A 21,731-nucleotide genomic window follows, 5' to 3' on the forward strand; every position below is an offset into this window, starting at 1 on the left:
CCTAAAGAACCGGCGTCCGGGACTGCCGGTTCATCAACCCTAGGCTTCGCTGTTTTGTCCTTGCGCTTCTTGGACGAAGCGGGCGGAGCATCCGGCGGCATTTTATAATTGCAACGCTTCCCAAACACTAATCTGGCACAGTCTAACCTCCTCTTAATAGTGCGTTTGTTAAACCTAGCACAAGAGCGGCAACCAACAACGTCGTGCTCAGGCCCTAAACAAGGTATACACAATGTATGGTAATACCTATGAGGTATTTGTTTCCCACAAGAAATACAGTTATTCACTTTTTCTGACATCCGGTTAAATACTGAGGCAAGAAAAACCAAAATGTTCCCCAACGGGTACTTAGCCAACTCTGATTCGGTCTGAAACTCCGGTTTCGGAAATATTTCAGAACGCCAACCTGCACTCGCAAAACTGCTTCTGCATCGGACCACGCGGCAAAAAAGACTGAGGATGTGACGCCGGTCATGCGCATTAGTACCCTGACGTACTGACGTCAGTCTAATGCGCCCTGACCGACGTCAGCCTTATACTCTGGTATTCGGGCCGACTGGATGCGGACTATACCCAATAGTAAGGACTGCAGCAATGGAAAACGAAGAACATCAAATAGGAACATGCTTTTTTGGGAATATAATGAGTGGGCAGACTTAAAAACTTCCTTACATAGTACTTCATTCACTTGTCTTTTTCTTAACCAGTTTAATCCAGCTGACCCAACGCCCATTTTCAGTGGAGACCGGAGGAGAAAAGCTCCAGTGCAAACAAATACAATAATTCAATTAACATGCATACACTGCACAAACAAGAAAAATTACCATAGTTATTTTGCACATTCCAGAGCATGAAAGATTACATAGCTGTAGCATTGCACAGATTACAGTATCAGAGAATTACAGTAAAAATATATACAACAGAATAAAAAGCGGAGAGATCAGATGATTTTTTTAAAGAAAAAAATACAGCCTTACATACTCACTAGTATGTCATAGCATTACAGTGAACAGAGCTGGACAATCTCGATAGTGCTGTTATTTACAAAAAGCTAGTGCTAGAATGGAAGTAGAAATATGACAGTGCTGACATTAACAAAGAGCTAGAGCTAGCAAAAAAGTTAAGACACAATAGTGTTACTATTTTTCAGAAATGTTGTAGGGGAACAAATGACTACAACTACAGAATTTATGCTTTTGAGTTGGGATCCAGGATCTGAATTATCCAGACATACTAAGACCTCTCTAAGTTTAGTGCTATTGGTCGGCAAAAAGCAATTACTAGAAAATGGAAATCAAAATATAAAATCAACTGTAATTAAAGTACTAAACACTGTAAAGGACAAAAAAAATGGAGGTGGTATCTTTAGAAAATGTAAGGAGAAAATAAACGGAATCTGTGGGAACAATACATGCTTAAAAATATTCAAAAGAAGGAGCGAATTTTAAGGATGGATAGGAAATGAACAACTTATGCAATACTGGGGTCAATGAAACTGGTTAAAAAACATATGCATAGTACATGACAACAACAATGGAAAGTGTTACTACAGTTTCTTTTCCATTAACGTATATATACTCATAATATTTTAAAAAAGGATGACTTAAATAAGATGTTTTAGCAAGAGCAGCTCAAGTCAAGAGGGTAGAACTAGAAACAAACGGTGGAAAAGGATTTGCCAAGAATAACCTCCTAATAAAAAGGTAATTCAATAATGGAAGTTATCTGACCATTTCATAATGGCCAGATACACAAAAGCCAGCTCAGCTTGGGACCAGAAGACAGCTTCTATGACTATTCCTGAGGTTTGGTGAACTTGATATGTTAGGGGATGCAGGGAGGTTTGCCCACTGCACAGGAATGTAAAACAAGTTATTGAGTTGTTTACATTTCTAGCTTTCACTGAACAGAACGTAGTGTATGAGGAGAAGGTACGGTCAACCATATCCTAACAAATATCAAAAAAATACAAATACAAAGATGCGTTCCTTTTCTTATTCTGACTATGGCCATCTGAGTCTACTGCAATTCTGCCAATGATTGCTGGCACAATACACCACCATATAATCACCCTAAAACAAGGCAGTAAGACTGTGACCCTACTAAACCTGTTAGATGCCAAAGTTTTCTAGTTCACTATTTGTTCTACCATCTTATGATTAAAGTTTTTAAATTTCTAACTGTTCTCTTTGTTGATATACATTCTAGGTGACAATTATTTCTATTTCACACCCTTGGAAACAGCTCCCCAACCAAATCCTCAAGCTGATGTTCCATTCAGAATTATGATCCCTTACAACCAGAATTTGAGACCCACTTCAATTTTTAAGTTCTAGGTACAGCAGCGATACCAACAAATCTAAATACAGTGTTAATCAATTCAAGTCACATTAAACACCAAGTCCACTGATGGAAAAAAAACAAAAGGGGATGCAATAGGAAAACTGTCTTCTGCAAGCAACTGTACCTCCAGTGGCATCTGTGAGCTCCGTCCTGCGAAGGAATCCTAAGTATCCAGTCCGTGCCCACACTGTCTGGGTGTCTCCAAAACTGAGCCTAGCACTGAAATGGTCAGAGTGAAGGGACTCCTCTCCATAAACAGTGTAGTAGCCAGTAGCATTGTGAGGACAGCTTACCCATATCTGCAATACAAAATGTTTAAAGGTTATTAAAAATGCTGTTTTTCTCAAATAATAATCTATACACATACAAAAGGTCACCGAACAAAAACTTAATTGGAAAGCAACAGTTTCTTACCTCTCCCAAGTGGGAATCTCCAAGTGGGCCTTTGGTCTCTGGGTTTGCAATAATTACTTTCACACCAGGCAAGATCTATAAATGGAGAGCAAGTGTCAAAATGATTAATGTTAGTGGCATCATAAGGATCCCCTTATGCTAACAAGTACCATCAGATAGGGACTTGAGTAATTTAAATGTACCTGTAGAAATGAAAGATTTGGTCAAGTACTAGAAAAATAATATAATTAACTACCGGCTAAAAATGAACTTCTACACTTGCAGACTAATGCTTCATAGCAAGAATGTTGCAAAGGAGAAAAAAATGTTATAAAATGTTCAAATGCGATCATGGCAGGATCTTCTCTGGCTCTTCTTCAGTCACATGAAGTAAACATATCTGCAGCCTGTAGATGTGTAAAATACTTGTAAAGTACATCCTCACTATAAGTCGTCTTGCGTAATCAAGTTCAACAGAAAATACTAAGCTTAGCTCATGCGATATGTCATGGTACTTACTTGTACCATGTATTCTTATTTGTTTTTATGTTGGTTTATACACCCAGGATGAGCCTGAACACTGTCTGAATGGATCAGTGGTCTAACACTGGCCAACAAATAAAAAATTGAATTTACCCAAAGATACAGTCTCATTAGAAAATGACTCTGCTTCTCAGATAGCAAAGGGTCCATCTGCAGCATGGACACGGGTCTACCAGGTCAAACAGTTTCCGCACAGCATTAGCAGCTCATGCTTTACCACCATCAAGAAAAACACAATAAAGGTCACAGCAAACATTCTGACAGGTTCATATGTAGTTAGCAGCCATGCAGTCCAGGAAACCATTAATCAGCTTAGCCCAAATTCCCAATTTCCCCAAAGCACTGCCTAGATAAGTGACTTGCTCAAGGTCACACAGTAGAGGAGGCAAATGAATGAGGAAAAAATGCGCACCACAGAAGTAGCTTAACAGGTCACAACCTTAATCCTCTTTGTCAACTTCCAGACTCAGAGAGAAAAGGCACTCAAGAGTCACTGGCTACAGTACAAGGTGTGTGTCAGCAAAGTAAATCTGAAAATATTAAAATGAAAATCCACAATACCAGAATGGCCAAATCTGAAACTTACAAAGCTTGGTCCTGAATGTAATACACTAACAAAAAGTGCATTCTCTGACTGAACAGCAGTTAAATGCAGTTCTGTTATGGACACAGTCTGGCAATACCATACCATAGTGCTCCTCTATGTCTGGCTGCCGAAAGTGGACGGGAACAGAATTAAAAACAAATATTTCATTAAAAATGCACATTAAAAAAATCTTTGGCAACTTTTTTAGGAATATTTCTGCAGTTTTGCAATGTCTCCCCGAACATGTACTCTCACAAATATGCAAATAGTTGGGGTAAAAGGTGCATAGGATACAACAGGAAAAGGAATGCAGGGCAGCTTGCTCCATTCAAAATCATTTTAAAAAAGTCATCACTTTTGAAGTTTTATATTCAGTATCGTATCTACTGAAAACGAACTGAATTTTTCAGGCCAATACATTTTAGTCACCTTTTTTTTTTTTTTTCCCATTTTCATTACTTGAAGCCTCAATTAATAGAATGCTGATGTTCTGGCATAAACCCATTTACAGCCCCAAAAACTAAAACAAGCAGTATGAAGGGAAAGACAGGACAATTATCTTGTTACATCACAGAAATACAAAACTGCCAAGAAAACACAGAACATTCACTTTTCTCAAGTGTTCCAGAGTAAAAGAGAGACTAAGGATTGAATTGCCTTTACCAAGGGATAGTAAGTTCTGGATTTCTCTTAACTGATGAATGAAGGGGTGCACAGAGCAGTTGCTCTCTAGCTTATTTACCTAAATACCAGATCTTGGCTTCTTTACGTAAACACCAGATCTTGCCACCTCCTAGCACACCTTACTACAGACAAACAGAAACAGATTATCCTCAAGCATCTCTAGACAGCTACCAAATGGTTTTCTGGCAGGCACAACCTTGGACAGCTATAAAGAAGTCTTCTTGTAGGGCACAATACGCATATGCTGAAACTGACAGGACAGGGCATTCAACTGTTACCACTATTCTAAACATAAAAGCAAGGACACTCCATTTACAGGGCTGTACCATTTGACTTTCAAGGTTCAGTTTCCAAAGACAAAAACATTTTTAAGGACCTCAAAGAAGCCATGCCATACTTCACTGTCTGCACTATCTCCACGTCCTGCGACACACTTCAGTCAACAGGGTTTGCCACATCGGACTAGAAAGAAGCCCTTCTCAGTCTTTAAAAAGTATATGCAAAACAGCTGCATCAGGCACATGATCTGCAACCCTGTATAATGTGACAATGTCCATGGATTCTAATGACATACTTTTATCTTCAAATTGTTTCCTCAAATCATAAGGCTGTGCCTAATGATATTCAAAGCTGGAAATACTATAGGCCTAATAAGTGCATCAGTAAGGACTTATTAACAATCCTTTAATTACATAAGTGTCGATTCATTTTACTGCCAAATTTAACTCCGGACATAAATAACCCTGAACAACAATTAACAATGAAGAGTGAAGCCAGTATTAAGGTATTAAATTATCTGGGAAAATAATTACATCTTACTTGCTGTTTATGTACTCCAAACCTCTTCTAATTAATTTAAATTTAAGAGTCTGGGAAAGGAAATGGATTTCCATCTAGGTTCTGCTACCCAAATTCCTTTAAAATGTTGTTACCTTAAAATAAAATGAGGCTCTGGGCTAAGCCTTAGACAGTCTTTCATAGCTGACAATGACAATTAACCATGGGGAATTTTTTGCTGCTAAAGCAGAAGCAATTCTCACTGTGTGTTTGTGTGTGTGATAACAGTGCACATTCAATTGTGTGTGTGAAATCACCACCTATCAGTCAGGGAGCTAAACATTTTTAAAATATTGTTTCTGACTACTTAAATACTGCACATAGTTTATGTTCATTTAGGGACCTGATGTCTTCTACTACTCATTGGCGTCTCCTGCCTTGACCCACTCCTATGCAGAACTGGTTACTTCTGTTATCTGCTCTCAGTAACATCATCTACCAAATGGAGAGAGAATGTGGATTTACTCTGGTTCAAGGATGTGGCCATGGTATCAGCTGAACCTTGAAAAGACATTCCGTTGTAGGCAAGTGGTGTGATTTCTTCTCTGGATGTTCTTAGCTTAGGACCGCTCTACAAAATCATGGAAGTCTATGCTCTGTGCTGCACATGCTTCCTGCTGCTGCCAAAATGTCATGTGCTCGGTAGGATGGAGTGGTTGTACCACTTCCCTTAAGATGTGGCTGCCTGCAACTACATTGAAAAACTACAGGTCCTTTGAAATTAATGTCTCTAAGCTGCCAACCATGGAGACCCCCTGCCTCACAAACAGTCAAGGCTGCAAGCACTGGGCTGGCAGAGGTTTCCTCTTAGGTCATTCATCTGCTTCAGATGAAAGTAGGGTAATGGGGAGCTGACCATCTTGGGCATGCCTAATAAATGTATTAACAAGGACCTGAGAAGCATGCAGCGAGCCTGGCTCTACTATCAAGTCATAAGTATGCAATACTGTGTCAACATGGACAGGTCCTAACAAGGCTTCAAATATCTGCATGAATCCAAATGCTTAAACCTTTAAGTCCAGATACAGAAGGACCTAATGGCCTACCTTTACCCAGGCTACTAAATGCAAAATGGCATTTGGCTGAGGGGACGTTTGGATTCAGAGATCCTTGGCGCCATGTTCTGTGACCATTCTACAGTCAAGTGACAACAGGCTCCTTTCCACGACCAACCAGCTGCTATAGTGTGCTGTGGCTGGCATAGCAGGGAAAGTGTGCCAATTATACATCCTAGGTGACACAAGACATAAGTACACCTCCTCAGAATCACTCATGGTCTGCCAAGGAGGAATAAAGGAGTCAATTAGAACTCTTGCTAAAAAAGAATTGGTCTGTGACATTTCGAGTAATGAAATCTTCAAGGGGGTTGGACTGAGGCCTGCCCTCAGACTGTAAAGCCTTCCAATGGAGCACCAGCCAAGTTCTGGAGGTGACTGGAGGTATTCCTAACTGATAACTGCTTGGAATTTTCAAATGCCACCATCTACCTAGTAAACAACACAAGACATAAGTACTTCCCAGCCCTGTTTACAGGTGGCCTGTTGATATTGTAGCACATATGGTAGTGCATCTTGTGTATTTCTCGCTCAGCACACGTCTTAGCTCATTTTCTATAAGCCACACAAAGACAAAGAGGGTGCTGCTGGCTCAGACACAGAATTCAACACTTTTTCCATGGCATAAATCAAAACTGAGGTTTGAACTGTGCAAGTGACAGAAAGGAACTGGTCGGTCTTAAGGCCTAATTATGCTCAAAATGCAGGGCTGTAAGTTCACTGGTAAACTACAATAGAGCATAAATATTACCAATGGCAGAAGCTTATGAAACAAGAATAACAAAACAAAATGGAAGACAGGATGAACCTGATCAGAGACTCTGATGGTTGTGATGTTAGACCATGGACCTGCGTCTTGCAAAGGATGGCTGCTATTGTGTTTAAATACAAGTGTTTAAGCACACGAGATACACAAATGCCCAGGTTGCATACATTCTGCTTGCATACTGAACCTCAGGAATGCTAGTGAGCAAGGCAACTCAACATGCAGACAGATGTCTGTCATGCCATTCAATCCTTTTTCAAAAGTCAGGGAAAGTGTGATGCATCAACATCTTGTACTCAAAACCCTCCTTCGCTGGGGACACAACTAAAGTCTCTGATCATTCTGGGGATACAAAAAAATGTAGAAAAACATAACTTTCAATTTGGGAACCTCTTGAGAACTCCATTAAGGAAAAAAAACTCCCTTCACAAGTAGTAGTGCATGAATGACTGGTCAGTACCACTGTACTGCTTTGCTCAAGAAGCTGGAAGGAATGCAAGTCAAACACCCCTCAACACTATGAGAACTCTGTCCACAGAAGACACAAGCATATTGTTCTTTTGCCTTTTCTAAATGGTACAATTCATTAAAAGTTATTGTACCTTGACCATGATCTCCATGCATGAACACCTGTTCCTTCACGTTACTGATTAGGGGTGAGTGGACTAAGAAAACATTAAGCTGCAAATCAGCTGGGAAGTTCAAAAACTAGAACCTGGCATTAAAGCTCAAACAATGCATCAAGATCTAACCTCCTAGTGCATATACATACCAGGTGGTAGATGGATCTGAAAGACTGGATGTATGGTCCTCAGGATTCTGCTTTCATGTTTTTACCCCAAACCACCTTGCCTGCCATCTGACTTTTTAGTCTACTGAATCACTTATCACCCATCACCTGGCCAGGAAAAGACCAAAAGGGGATGTCAGTTGTGGAAGCCATTCAGGGCAGTTTTTTTTTTTAGCCCTACCCCCTAACTGCACACACCTGGTAACACGCCCAGGAATCATACAATGGGAGTCAGCAAGGGCATATCATTCGTGAATACAATCATGCTGCCTTAAACATGGTGGTCCTGTGGGATCAACAGTCTCCATTCACCTAAACTATGTCACTCTCCTCCTCACCACCAGAACCAGCTCCAACAGGTGGCACAGGCACTACTTGAACTATGGTTGCCTAGGTCATAGCCAGGGCTATATCCATTAGTGCTAATGTAGCTGGCAGTTTTGAGACTATTACTTTTTTTTTTTTTTTTTTAATACTCATTCCGACTTCATAGGTTCACAGGAATTACTAAATTAGCTTCCCTTGTGGGCCATTTTAAGCTTAGCTAAGTTCCCTCAAAGGGGTGAATCAAACCTTGTACCTTGTGCTTATGAGGTAAACAACTCAACTATTACACCAACCCCCAAGTCCTTTTCTTTATACAGTCTACCCACACACTAGAGAGAGAGATAACAGCCTACTAGCCCTTTTATCCAATGTGCTCTTTGCTATTTTCCATCAGTAGTCAAGTCTGTGGGTCCCCCTTCTTCTAGATGTGGATCACTCATGTCTTAGACTACACCATGATGCAAAGCCTGCTATACAAAAAGTGAGACAGGTGTTATGGAAATTAAACAAAATGGAGTAAAGCGCCTTCTGAACCTATCCAATGCTCTCCTTTAATGCATCCCAAATAGGAGTCAGAAAATGTGAGACTACCATGGACATTTGCAGTAGGTTTTTAGCTATACTTGTGCATTAATTAAATCCAACACACTTCAAACAAATTAGAATAGAAATCCTCAAGTCCACTTCTTCAGGAAAGGGGAAAAAAAAACAAACAAAAAAAAACACTCTTCTTGGCCACGCCTACACCAAAGGTAGAAGATTCTGTGAAGAGAGGTGTTATGGAAGAGACTTCCTTCTCTTTCAAGGACAGATCCTACCAAACCACATGTCCACAGATATGCTGGCTTGATGCAATTTCTTCACGTGATAGAGTAGAAGGAAAGAAAGGAGAAAGCTCAGAAGCATATCCCAGAAACAGTTGGCTTCTAGCATCCTGGTATCTCTGAAAATCAGTTTAACACATTCTTAGAATGGAAAAGTATCGGAGTAAGAGAGAAGATGCTTCAATGACAAATACCTAAACTGATATTAATGGTAGCCATTCAGGACAGTTTTTCTCTCTTCTGGCCATATTCCCTACAGCATGGCAGGTGTAGAAGCTGGGGCATAGGATCAGTGTTTTAAGTGATACCTACGACCTTTGATCTTAAGCTGGCTAATGTTGCACATATCTATAACATGATATTATATATATATTAGTTAAGGGACTGTTCAGGTATGTCCGAAAGCCTCCGATGGGGAGTGAAGGGATGAGATGCACTTAGCATTTTTTCTTGTGTGTGCTTTTTCATTAGTCTCGAGTATACCAGTTCTACACTGCATGAGGAGACACCAGCATAAAATTAAAGTTTTAGAATAGTCCATCCAGAGCCCAGACCTAAATCCAATAGAAAACCTGTGGGATGACCTGAAGAGGGCTGTGCACAACAGATGCCCTCACAATGTGACAAATTTGGAGAGTTTTTGCAAGGAAGAGTTGGCAAACATTGTCAAGTCAAGATGTGCCATACTGACAGACTCTTAACCAAGCAGACTGAATGCTGTACTTAAATCAAAAGGTGCTTCAACAAAGTATTAATTTAAGGGTGTGTGCACACTTGTGCAACCAGCTTATTGCACATTTCTTGTTTTTTATATTTTTTCCCCCTAAAAATATTTGTTTTTCAATTGAATTGTACAGGTTATAGGTCACATAAATGGTGGGAAAAGTTTTGAAATGATTTAGTGTGGTCTCATTTTTTCATATCACAAAAGATGACATTTTAACAAGGGTGTGTACACTTTTTGTATCCACTGTGTGTGTGCACGTGTGTGCATGTATATATGTGTGTGTGTGTGTGTGTGTGTGTGTGTGTGTGTGTGTGTGTGTGTGTGTGTGTGTGTATATATATATATATATATATATATATATATATATATATAAAATGTGTTCTTGTTTGTGTATTTATACTACTGTTTTTAGATGCATATACATTTAATTATCTTAGTGATTGGTTGACTTACTCATGTGACTATATAAGAAAGATGGCTGTGTACAAGTAGTTTTATACACTGATGAAGGGTTATCCCAAAAGCTTTTAAGTTTAAAATGTTTTAAGATTAATACATTTTTGGCGAGTGAAACCCAGCATTTTTTTTTTCGTGTACTGCTGTAGTTCACTGTTGATTTGTTTTCCAGTCCTGTTCCTTTTTGGTTAGTTATGTCAGAAAGCCTCCAATGGTGTGTGAAAGGATGAGAGTCACTGAGAATTTTTTCTTGTGTGCCTTTTCTCTTCTGTGCTGGCCAACTATCAATCAGCTCCTCATTAGTCTAAAGTCCACTCATTCTTCATTGCATGTGGAGACACAAGCAAGAAGGTGGCAGCTAATGGGGGAGGCACTGCTGAGGAAGCCAGGGAGGAGTTTGTGCCACACCTGCATCTTAGATGTGTAAAATTAGGGGTGTGTCTACTTAGGCCCTAACCCCTATTTCTGATTGCTGGTGTGGACAGTTGCATAACAGTGGGGGGCCTTCAACACCTTCCTCTTTACTGTGTGTGTTCCTACCCTACCCACTCAGCAAGGGCTACTGAAACTGGCTTGGTATTGCCAAGCTCATATACCTGAACACCACTTAAATTGTTGGTACTTGTCACATCCAGTGCATCACAACCACATTTCATGGAGCTCTGCCTTAGACTTCAGGTGAGCTAAAACAGATTACTGAAACAGATCCACAGATCATGCAGATCCGGCAGTTGTGGGCCCTGACCCAGGGAAGCTGACGTATACATTTTTCCCCAAAAATGATCGAGTACCCTGATTTCTCAGTCACTGGGAATAGGTTTCCTAGGGCAGCCAAAGAGATACTGTTGTCAGAATCCTGGGACACTACAAATAGATCAGTTAAAGGGCACTTATGCAAAAACTTATGGAATTCCTGGACCCTACAGAAATGGTCACACTTCCTAGGGGACCATGATCGAACACATCTTTCAGTATTTCTAAGTCTGGAGGTACAGCAAGTGGCTTCAGCTTAGGCAGGCTATAATGCCCTTGTATTTTAGCTGGGCCTGCAAACAGCATCTTTGCTTCTCATTTATAGCAGACCTTCATCCTGTGAAAGGTAACTCCAAATGAGACATCCTCTGGTGGTGAAGTAGATAAAGCTGTCCTTGGAGTCAGATTCAAAGTAAGAGGATGAATGCATCTGTTTTTTTATATGCAAGCTCATCCACCTCTGAATCAGGGGTGTTTAAATCCTCCTCTGGGGTGCGATCCATATTTCTCCTTTTAGCAGTACACCTGCCACTGCAAGTATCCCTATGACAGCTGCTTGGATTTCAAAAAAACTCAAAATCTTGGGCCAGCTGGAAAAGGTTCTATAATGTAGCCTGCATAATGGCATGGGACGAGGCACTGTTCAGATTTGTGTGTGTCCAGTGTGCACTGTTTATTTGGGCTTGGACGAATGAGGACTTGTTTCTTCTGACACTTTTACTACATTTCACATATATTGAATAATTGACATGGGTATATGTACATTAATGACTTTTATGTATGTGTAATAACATGGGTACATGCATTGACATTTTAGGCCTTAAAAGTACTAGCACAGCCATCTTGCAGGCCATCAAGTTAGAGGCAGGCATATGCCACCTCTACACTCCACTAACTCACTCTTCCTTTTGATGACAACAATCGTGGCATCAGATACAACAACCCTCAGAAAGGTTTTTGGACTGACCAACAGCACATTGGATTTCATCTGTAATGATTTGACACAGTAGCAAAGAGTATGGCAGCCTCCCAAAGGGGTCTCACACCAGAGCTTTGGCAGCAGCAGACTCAGTGTAATGTGATACAGATGTGTCTCTCCAATCTCTGTCACTGGGTCTCTGAAAACTTGGACTCCAACTCTGTGATTGGTTTTCCTTCATTTCTCCTTAGGGTGCTTCACCAAAGGTGTTCATTTAAGGAAGGCCTTGGCTGATACCATGGTTGAATGGGAACAAGTATGCACGCTCCCTCTGAGTGAGACAACCTCAGAGATTTTCTGTGTGATGCTGGATTGTTCTCTTTTGTGTACAAATGCCCATGCCATGCTCTTGGTCTAGACAGAACAAACAGTAAACACAGGCACAGTACTAGGCAAGTGATCATGGGGACCATAAAGGCCTAGCCATATACATCTTTAAGTAGACATACCTAAATGTTCTTGCTGCCCTTTTCATGCACTTAGCAGTGCTCACCTCTCAAACACATTACGGCTACACACGACAACTTTGGGGAAAATTTATACTTACCTATTCAATCAAGACTAATCTTAAACAGTAGGCAATATACTACTTTGACATGTAGTGGTAACATAATAGGCTGGGAATACACTGAGCTAGGACTCTATCCCTCCAGTGAACCTTGTTTAATTTTTGGTGTAGATTTAGGTCCCTGGTGGAGGGTGTTTGTGGAGCTACTGTTTTTGTGAAGAAACAGAAGGTCAAATACTCTTGGGACTTCAATAGCATGAAAAGTGCACCTTGGAATAGCCAGTACGCTACTAACACTAAAGACAGTTGTGCTTATTAGGATAAGCTACCTACAAGCATTACAATGGTTCAGATGTTATCTTCAAAATAGACAGCAAGCTGTACTCTGGGATAACAATTTGTCCTCCTTACTTCCTGTTAATATTGGAGTCCCTCAAGGCTCTATCTTAGGTCCACTTCTTTTTTCCTTATTTATTAACGATCTCCACTTGAACATACCCCACGCCACTTGCATCCAATATGCAGATGACTCTACCTTAATCTGTACTACCAATAATATACCATCACTCCAATCCCTAACCCAAACTGCATTCCAAAAAGTAGAAAACTGGTTCATGCAACATCGTCTTCTCCTGAATCCAAAAAAAAAACAAAACTACTACTTTTTACACCAACTCATAAGTCACCCACTCCATTCTTCTCTATAACCTCCAATAATGCTACTAATATAGCACCAGATACTACCACCCGTCTACTAGGTGTCACAATCGACAATCATCTTAACTTTGATGACCATATTAACTCCACCATAAAGACTGTTAACAAAAAACTTGGTACCCTCTACAGAATCAAACCCTTCCTTACACCATCAGCCAGGCAAACTATCGCACAAACTCACCTCATTTCTACCCTTTTCTATGCCTCTGCTATATATACCAACCTATCAAAAAACAACATCTCCAAACTATCTACCTGCTATAATAGTATTGCTAGATTCATCACATGCTCTCCCTTTAAAACCCACCACTGCCTTAACCTTAAACTAGGATGGTTAGAAATACAGAACCATATACTCTGTCAACAGTTACTTATGACACAAAAGATCCTATACCACCCCAACGATACCCCCATCCTCTCTAATCTGATCTCTCCATATAAAAATCTGGCTACACTACATTCTGCAAATAAACTACTTGTCTCCTTAACTAAATCAAACAACAAAGTTGGTGACTCTCTTTTCTCAAACACTATAGGAAAAAAATGGAATCAGCTCCCTCATGAACTATCTACCCTAGCATCTGCTTCTCAATTCAAAAAACAAATAAAAGAACATCTAAAAACTAAGTGGTTCTGTCCTTGTGCAAACCCAGACAAACTTGTATTTCACTCCTATTTCAACCCTACCCCTCCCTCTTGCCTCCAAAACTTATTTCTCTCCTCTTGCTTTATTCTTAGTAATTTGATAGGATTTGGGAACTTTGTTCTTTCTGCAATTGCCCTGGTGCTGTATAGTGCATTTGCTTGTTTATGTCTGGTCTGGCTTTTGCCTAAATGTTTTGTAGTCACCGTTTGTTAGTCCCATTTGCTTTTCTCATTTTACCTATGTTACTATGGTACTGTTGCTTTATTACTTTATTTTACTTGTTTGCTTGTTATATTGTTATTCTTATGCTTGGAGCTTTTCTCCCCGGGCCTCTACTGAAAATGGACATGTATCCAGTTAGACTAGCCCGGTCATCAAATGTAAAATAAAAATAAAAATAAAAATAAAGTAAAATAATAGTTGAAGGGATAAAAGTCTTCAATTTTCCCAAAAATCTTTAGGGTCTTTCCAGCTGAGTGATATGCTTGGATTTCTATATACCAAAAGAGGCAATGAAGTCAACAATGGGTCGGACACTGGAATTGTACAGTGGTGTGACAACTTCTTTGGATTTTGAGGATACTGTCTTGGAGACTAAATGGGACAGATAGGAGGATATCTGGACTATGGCGGGAAATGTGTCTTTCGGCTTTTCCCGGTTAGGGGTCGCCACAGCGAAACTCCGGTCCGCTAATGATTGGCAGTAGATTTTTACATGCCGAGTTGCCAGCTCTGACGCACAACCTTCAACGAAGGTATGCCCATTCACGCACGTCTCCACACAGAAGACGCTGTAGCTGAGAATCGAACGGGACAACGTCTTACTGTGAGGCGACAACGCTACCGCAGCACCACCACCACAGTACGGGAAATATGATGACCAAATAAGAGATCTGTCCACATACAACGATGGTGTCTGCCTAAAGAGAAGTACCATTTATAAAAAGCATGAAGTAGGACTTTTTTCCAAATGCTATGTTGTATTTTTTTTTTATATATATATAACTTGAAACCACACCCTTGTTGGAGCTGTTTAGTAACAATGAAAGGGTACAGCAGTGCCAATCTTCCAGTCATTTGCAAACTTAGGCAATCACAGTTCTGATGTCTTCAAAATAAATTCAGAAGAGGAGAAACCCTGTACCCGAATTCACTGTACTGTACTAGTTAAGCCCTTACCTTCAAAAAGGATACCCGGCAACTTTCACAAACTGAGATCTGTTTGAGAGCCAATTTGCAATCCAACAGACGATAAAGGGGTTTATTTGAAGTTTATTTTCAATAATGCCAGCAAGGTGGACAGTGTCAAAAGCCTTGGACAGGTTGAGATATGTAGCATGTACTGATGGCGTAAGAATGGAAACCTACTGACATTTTTAGTTTCACTACCAGACATCTATAAGCACTAGCAAAGCAAAAATAGAAACATTTCTGCAACAGGGTCGTTATTTAGATCCCTGGATGCAGGTCAGCACATCTGACTGAAAACTAGCAGGAGCATACAATCTTAAAACTGCAAGAAAAAATATGAAAGATGGCACTGGCTGATGCCCTTCCTTATACCACCTTCTTCAAATCCAAGTTGGAGGGATTCAGCTGAAGCCAGAAGGGGGAAGATAGAACTCTCAAACCTGGGACAGTTGTCAGGCTCCCTGAAGGCAAGAATCTCAGATGTCACAACGGTAACAGATAACGTGAACACAGATAAATCACACAATTGACAAGTAAAACTACACCTCTACAAGTGTTGACCTAATAAGAATAAGGAAATGCACACTCAAGGATCACTGCTAAAGATGTCAAAACCAGAAGAAACGAGACCTCAAGGAGCTAAAGAAAACTTTTCAACAATGCCTACAAGTTTTCTTTTTAAACACGAGGGCAGAATCTCGTCTCCAAAGTAATCAGCTTTTCTTCCTCTTTAAAAGAAATGTAAGGTCAGCATTTTTCAAATTAGAAAGTTTAATGATACTGCATTTGCAAAACATGACAAATTTCGGAGACATCTTAAAAAAAAAAAAAAAAAAAAAAACACACACACAAAGGTGCCATTTCTTTGATTCTGAGCTGTTCATAAGCACTTGATAAGCACTTTCACCCCAATAAACAAGGCTTCTCCAGATCCTTGCAACCATCAGATAAAACTTTATACAACTACAACTCAATTAATAATGCATAGGTTTAATGTGATTAGTCTTTCGTGGGTATTTCTTAAAATGCTAAATTTACCATAGAACTTCTAATTTTTAAAACTAAACTACAGGGAAACGCCTGTCATCACAGGTTAAGATTTAGAAAAAAAATAGCATTTGTTTCAGTAAATTAAATCACCCAATCACCAGCAGTCTTTATTGTTCAGTCCTTCAATCAGATCACTGCCTGCATCATGATTAGTTTCAGGTGACTTTCCTGGTGGGGCCTGATATAGACCATAGCAGTCTTAAGATTTTTGATGTAAATTTCAAAGATAAGTTTATTCAGTCCCCTCCCCCTCAAAGGGGGGAGAGAGAAACAATGTAATATCTTGTTTTGAAGTAAACTGCCAACACACTTGCAAATGTAAAGAATTGATCCAATGTGCTCGACATCATAGAGCAGGGAAACCTGAAGAAAAAGTAGCAAAATGATTTGAAACAGTAGGTGCAATACACAAGCATTAATTCTGATGTACCAAATGAGCAAATTACCTTTTGCAGGCCATGTCTTCACATGTTGATGGCTAATGCTGTAAAATTCTACCCCCATGGTACAGTTAACATTTGTGGTTACGCTTTGCCTTTAATACCATCTGCTGACAGAGACCATCTTGAAAACAAATCTACAAACCCTGCTTTCAGAAAAGCACAGCTACTGAAGTGTCCCCTGAACCAGGCAGTGTAACAGTAGTACTACTGTCTGCCATTGCCAGTTATATGCAGAGACACCGAAACAAAGGCTTGGAGTCAACAGTGCAGCTTTTCGTACTAAAATCTAGTGGGCCCCAAGCAGTCAATAAAACACGACATAACAATCAGTCACAAGCAACTGTTACAGGCTTCTTTCTAGAAGTTCTGCAATACAGCAGCAAACTTTCAGAAATATAAAGTTAAAGAAAAGTGGACTAATAAATAATGCACAGAAGAAAGCCAAAACATCAGTGACAAAGGACGCAAGCGCAGTTCATAACTAAATGTAATGTTACAGCTGAAACACAACTCACCTTTCCAGACTCCATGAGTGGCAAGCTATGTGGAGACCCCCTCTCTACTAAACGCACTCTACAAGAGTTAGAAAGAAATGTATATATTTACTGTTCAGCTGCTCCAGACAAGTTACAAATTCTACTACATACACCATTTTAATAGCAAATATCAGTTACATTAGCTAACATTAATCAAGAAATTAAAGACAAAGACAAATACAAACACATGGTATGTAGTCTGCATCAATACAGCAGATAACCCTCACAGAGTAAGATGGACAACCAAGGGAACTGGTAGCTTTACAGGTATGTTACTTTGCACTACTGGAGCAAAGATGCAGATGGGCATGCATGTGGTACAGAGACCATTCAAATCTATATACTGTGCTTCACCAATGCAAACAGTGTAGGGGGCCAGCAATGCATGTCGTCAGAAAAGTAACAGCGACACATTCCTAGAGTCCCTCACTACTGCAGGTCATGTGCAGGAGCGTCACTGTAAGTGCTAGATGCCTGTAAAAGATGTGGTAACTGATGCGGTCAGTGAATGGGTTCTTTGGCATTTCCCAGCTGAAGGTGCACAATAATGCTTCACTTGAGGGCTGGACCTACTACGATCAATCTGGGGGTCTGCTTCACATAGGCTGAGACAACCACTCTCATGCTAAAATATATGCTTGCGCTCAGTTCAGTTTGAATGGAGGCATGTGCAGTGGGATGTAGGTTGGTCCATGTAAAAGTGTACAAAATGTGAAGACTGACCTTTACTTGTGAACAGCATTCCTTATCTAACTGGACAAGGTGCAATGTCATCTTTGGTCTGTATAGTCAGCTGTGAAGACCATGTATGACTCACACGCATGACATTCCAAGTGTGCTGTACTGAGGTGTCTCACTGAACAGAAATATTTGTACATAAAATAACCTGATCCACAACACAGTTCATTAAGTATAGACTGAAAATGGTTCCTCCCTTCCTCTCTCGCTTGTTTTGGAACTACTACCTGAACAGGCTGAATAAAGACAATGATGATGTGACAGGGAGCTGTTTGAAAAAGGGCTGCCAGACAGGAATGGCTTGCTTTCTTACTTTATTTCCAAAATTGTTACTGTTACAGGAAAAGCAGTACCTCAAAAACTACCTTTGAGTCAAGGTAAAGTGACAAGAGGGCAGAATGATGGGGAACAGAAAAAAAAACATGTTAAACCTGAACTCAGCTGCAGACATTAGAAGCTTATTAGAAGAAGAAAAACAGTTTTTTTGTTCTCAGCTGTGAGAAAGATCTGGAATCATTATTCACTGGCTGGACAGACCTTTTTCTTGTATAGGGTTAGGAAAGACTGCAATTACAAAAGAATACAGAAATAAAGTTAAAAGGTCACTAACCCTTAATGTGAGCTCTCAATGAGTGCATGTTTAAACTCTGAATCATTCAGTGACGTGCTGCATAACCAGTGAGCTAGTGCACACCGGTTGTGAAACAAATTAAAGATTTGCTGATAACACAAACAGTGCACTACCCACCTCTTTCAGCAGGTATGAAACTAACAGAAATGTTGCATTATCAGTAGGACAGGCTGAACATGCAACTGAAATGCAAGCTTTGTGGCAAACTGTGCACTTGTTGTAGGACACAAAGTGTAATGGACAGAGAAAAATATACTGCAGTAACCGTGGTAATGCTGGAGCGCTTACCTTGGGTCCTACATGTAATCTGAAATATGTCATATGAAAACTAAAGCTGATATACGAGTAGATTGACAAAACATTGGTATTTATTTTATTTACTGACTTGGTACAATCGAAAAATGATTCTGATTTCACAATTAACCCAGAAGTCTTGATCTACTTAAATGACTTACTCAGAGTTGTACACTGTGCAAGTGGGGTACATAGGAACCAAAATGTATGTAGGTCATTAGGAACTTGTAACTTTAACCTGCTTTCCAAACAATGCACTAAAAAGGAGTAACGCTCAGTGGACTAGACTACCTCGTTGCTGCTTCCAGCACACAGCATGCAGGCTACGAATCTTGTAGCCCAGTCTTTACTCATATACACTACGTGCCACAAGAACGTGCTCCACCATGCAAGATGCTCAGTGGGCCATGCATGTATTTGGAGATGCATCAACTCTGGAAAGACCAACACAAGCTTCTGTTTGCAAACTGTACATAATAAACAGAATCTGAAACTTCTGTAAATGAAATCCCTGATGACTAAGTTACATTATAATCAGATAAGTGAAATAAGATGGGTATTGAAACATGGCCAAAATGCATTTTCAAAACTCTGCCACACAAACTCTAGTATTAGTTAATCAAGGCCTGCCTGCACCACAAACCACTACCAGCATTACTCAAATGTATTACATACAAAAGGCATCCCCCCTTCCTGTAAACCTGCATACTTCTCAAATGTCCAGAATTCTGCACAAGCTCACATTATTGCCTCATATTTCTGGTCTGTTCCTCAAAAACTTCTGGTTTTATAGCAAATCATTGAGAACTGAAATCACTAAATATGACAAATATTTGTGTCTTGAACTTCATAGTTTTCAGAATAAGCACTGTAACACAAAACTTGCTAGTATGGCAATTTTCTAAGTTTATAACAGCAATATTTAAAATCTATCGCCGATTCTGGGCCTTTGATAGCCATTACTTTTGGCCTTTACTAGAATTCTTACACTAAGATGTTGAGAGATCCTTATCAAAGGCATACTATGCAAGTCAATGAATATGGCATTGTGAAGAAATCAAGTGTCCCCAACGTCCATATAAGATGCTTGTTACAAAATCTTACACACTCTGGTAGGAAAACAAGGTCCCCTTTTTGAAAGGGGCAGACCTCTGAGCTTTTGGCATGGGTAAAGGAACCATTGAAGGATATGCAGCAGAGAACAAAAAGATGCATTACTAAACTATGCTTCCCAGGAAGACACCTGCCACAGTAGCTGTCTTTACAGAATCAGTGTAATCAAAGCTATAGTGGACAACATCAGAACATACAACAGAAGCACAAGTGCAGAGCCTGATCCAGAAAGAAGTGAATGTAGAAGAGACAGCACGGATAATTAAGGGCACAAAGCCCAGTGATGCAGGAGAGTATCCTACTAAAGCACTCTAGAACTTCAAACTCAGTCCAGCAGATGAGTGGTCATATACTGCCTGGATACTAATCTTAAACAGCTGAAAGTCTTAGAATAGCTACCAAAAATATGGTCATTTCAAAAATGGACTAAAGACAGTCAGCCTTAAGCCCTGTCCCTCTACTCAGTATTGTACAGACTGCTCAGAGGTGACCTGTGTCTGGCATACAAGACCATCTCAGACCCAGCCTTGATGGAGTTACTGCATATCCACAGGTCAAACTCCACTCACGCAACCTGCACGCAAGGCCTCAACTTGCTCTGACATTAATAGAACTTGTTGGCGGGATAGATTTGTGTCCCAAAGACACCCCCATCTGTGGAATACACTCCCTCTCCATGTCAAGCAGAGTACCTCTCTATCTCTCTTTAAGAGGAACCTGGACGACTGGATGGGAAACAGAAAATACGCCTGTGGGATCCCTCCTGTGTCCCTGCTGGACAGGAGAAACAGGTGCTGACTTTGAGGGAACATGGGCAAAATTCTTGGCTAGGCTTCCAGGTCAATAGCCTAGTATCATCCTATGAACCTATTAACCTACGAGTCATCCTCCAACTTCTGCAGAACAAAATAGATACCATGGGAGACCACAAAAAATATAAACTCTCCAATGGGGGGGGGGTTCACTGGGGATGAAGTAACAGAACAGGAGGCTCGTTATGCCTGTGTCTTAGAAAAAAGAACCTCAGTCCTTCCAGACTACTACCAAGGAAAACAGGGAGCAGGACAGGTCAGCTGTGGCGGCAGAGAGACAGAGGGAAATTCCTAACTACGGACAAGGTGACCCCAAGTTCTATCAGTGGTTCAGGTGATTAACAGAGTTGGCTGGGGAGGATGGGTATGCCTATCCCCAGAAGGGGGGGGCACTGCTGGCCTTAAACTGCCACAATCCCTTAAAGAGGGGGTGCCAATGCAAACAAGCAACCTAGGAGAGGATGGCAGACTCAAAACTACCACCTAGTGGCACCCTTCAACTCAGTTATGCAGAAGAATGTACTTGCATGGAGAAGGCACATCAATGCAATATGGCTTATAACATGGGACAGGGTTAAAACACTGAAAACACCCTCACTGCCAGGAAGCCGTTGAGGGTACAATGGAATTTCATGGTTGTTTGAATAGCTCTCACTCTCATCCCAGGTGAAATGCTTGAATAAAGGAACAAACATACCAAAACAAACTTAACCAAACAGGTGAAACACAAACTATGAAGACCAACACCCTGTACTAGCACTCGTAGAGAAAACTTTTAGTTATGTACTTACCATAACTTTAGATGTTTGGGATCCATCTCGCCTACATTCTGTACTGTACTGATGGGTTCGGAGCTGATCCTCGGCTCCGACTCGGCACGCTATACTATAGAGCGAAGTCTCTTATTGGCTGAGCTATCCTACATCCCAGGATGCACCACCACTGCTTCCCCAGATCTTGTTTGTCCGCACACATGCACACACACATAG

At 40.4% G+C, this 21,731-nt stretch overlaps 1 protein-coding gene across 1 annotated transcript in view; it reads right to left on the minus strand.

Annotated features, from left to right (window-relative positions):
- The window catches only part of LOC122793692 (disco-interacting protein 2 homolog A-like), a 2,141,448-nt gene that overhangs the window by 88,593 nt on the left and 2,031,124 nt on the right, over window positions 1-21,731 (minus strand). The window contains exons 32-34 of the mRNA XM_044061912.1: window positions 17,134-17,191; window positions 2,758-2,832; window positions 2,468-2,642 (exon numbers count right to left, since the gene is read on the minus strand). Of these exons, the coding sequence (XP_043917847.1) occupies window positions 2,468-2,642; window positions 2,758-2,832; window positions 17,134-17,191 (308 nt within the window). The remainder of the gene's footprint in view (window positions 1-2,467; window positions 2,643-2,757; window positions 2,833-17,133; window positions 17,192-21,731) is intronic.

This window comes from Protopterus annectens, chromosome 2.part0 (genome assembly GCF_019279795.1).
Source record: "Protopterus annectens isolate FY-2018-M chromosome 2.part0, PAN1.0, whole genome shotgun sequence".
Taxonomy (NCBI): domain Eukaryota; kingdom Metazoa; phylum Chordata; order Ceratodontiformes; family Protopteridae; genus Protopterus; species Protopterus annectens.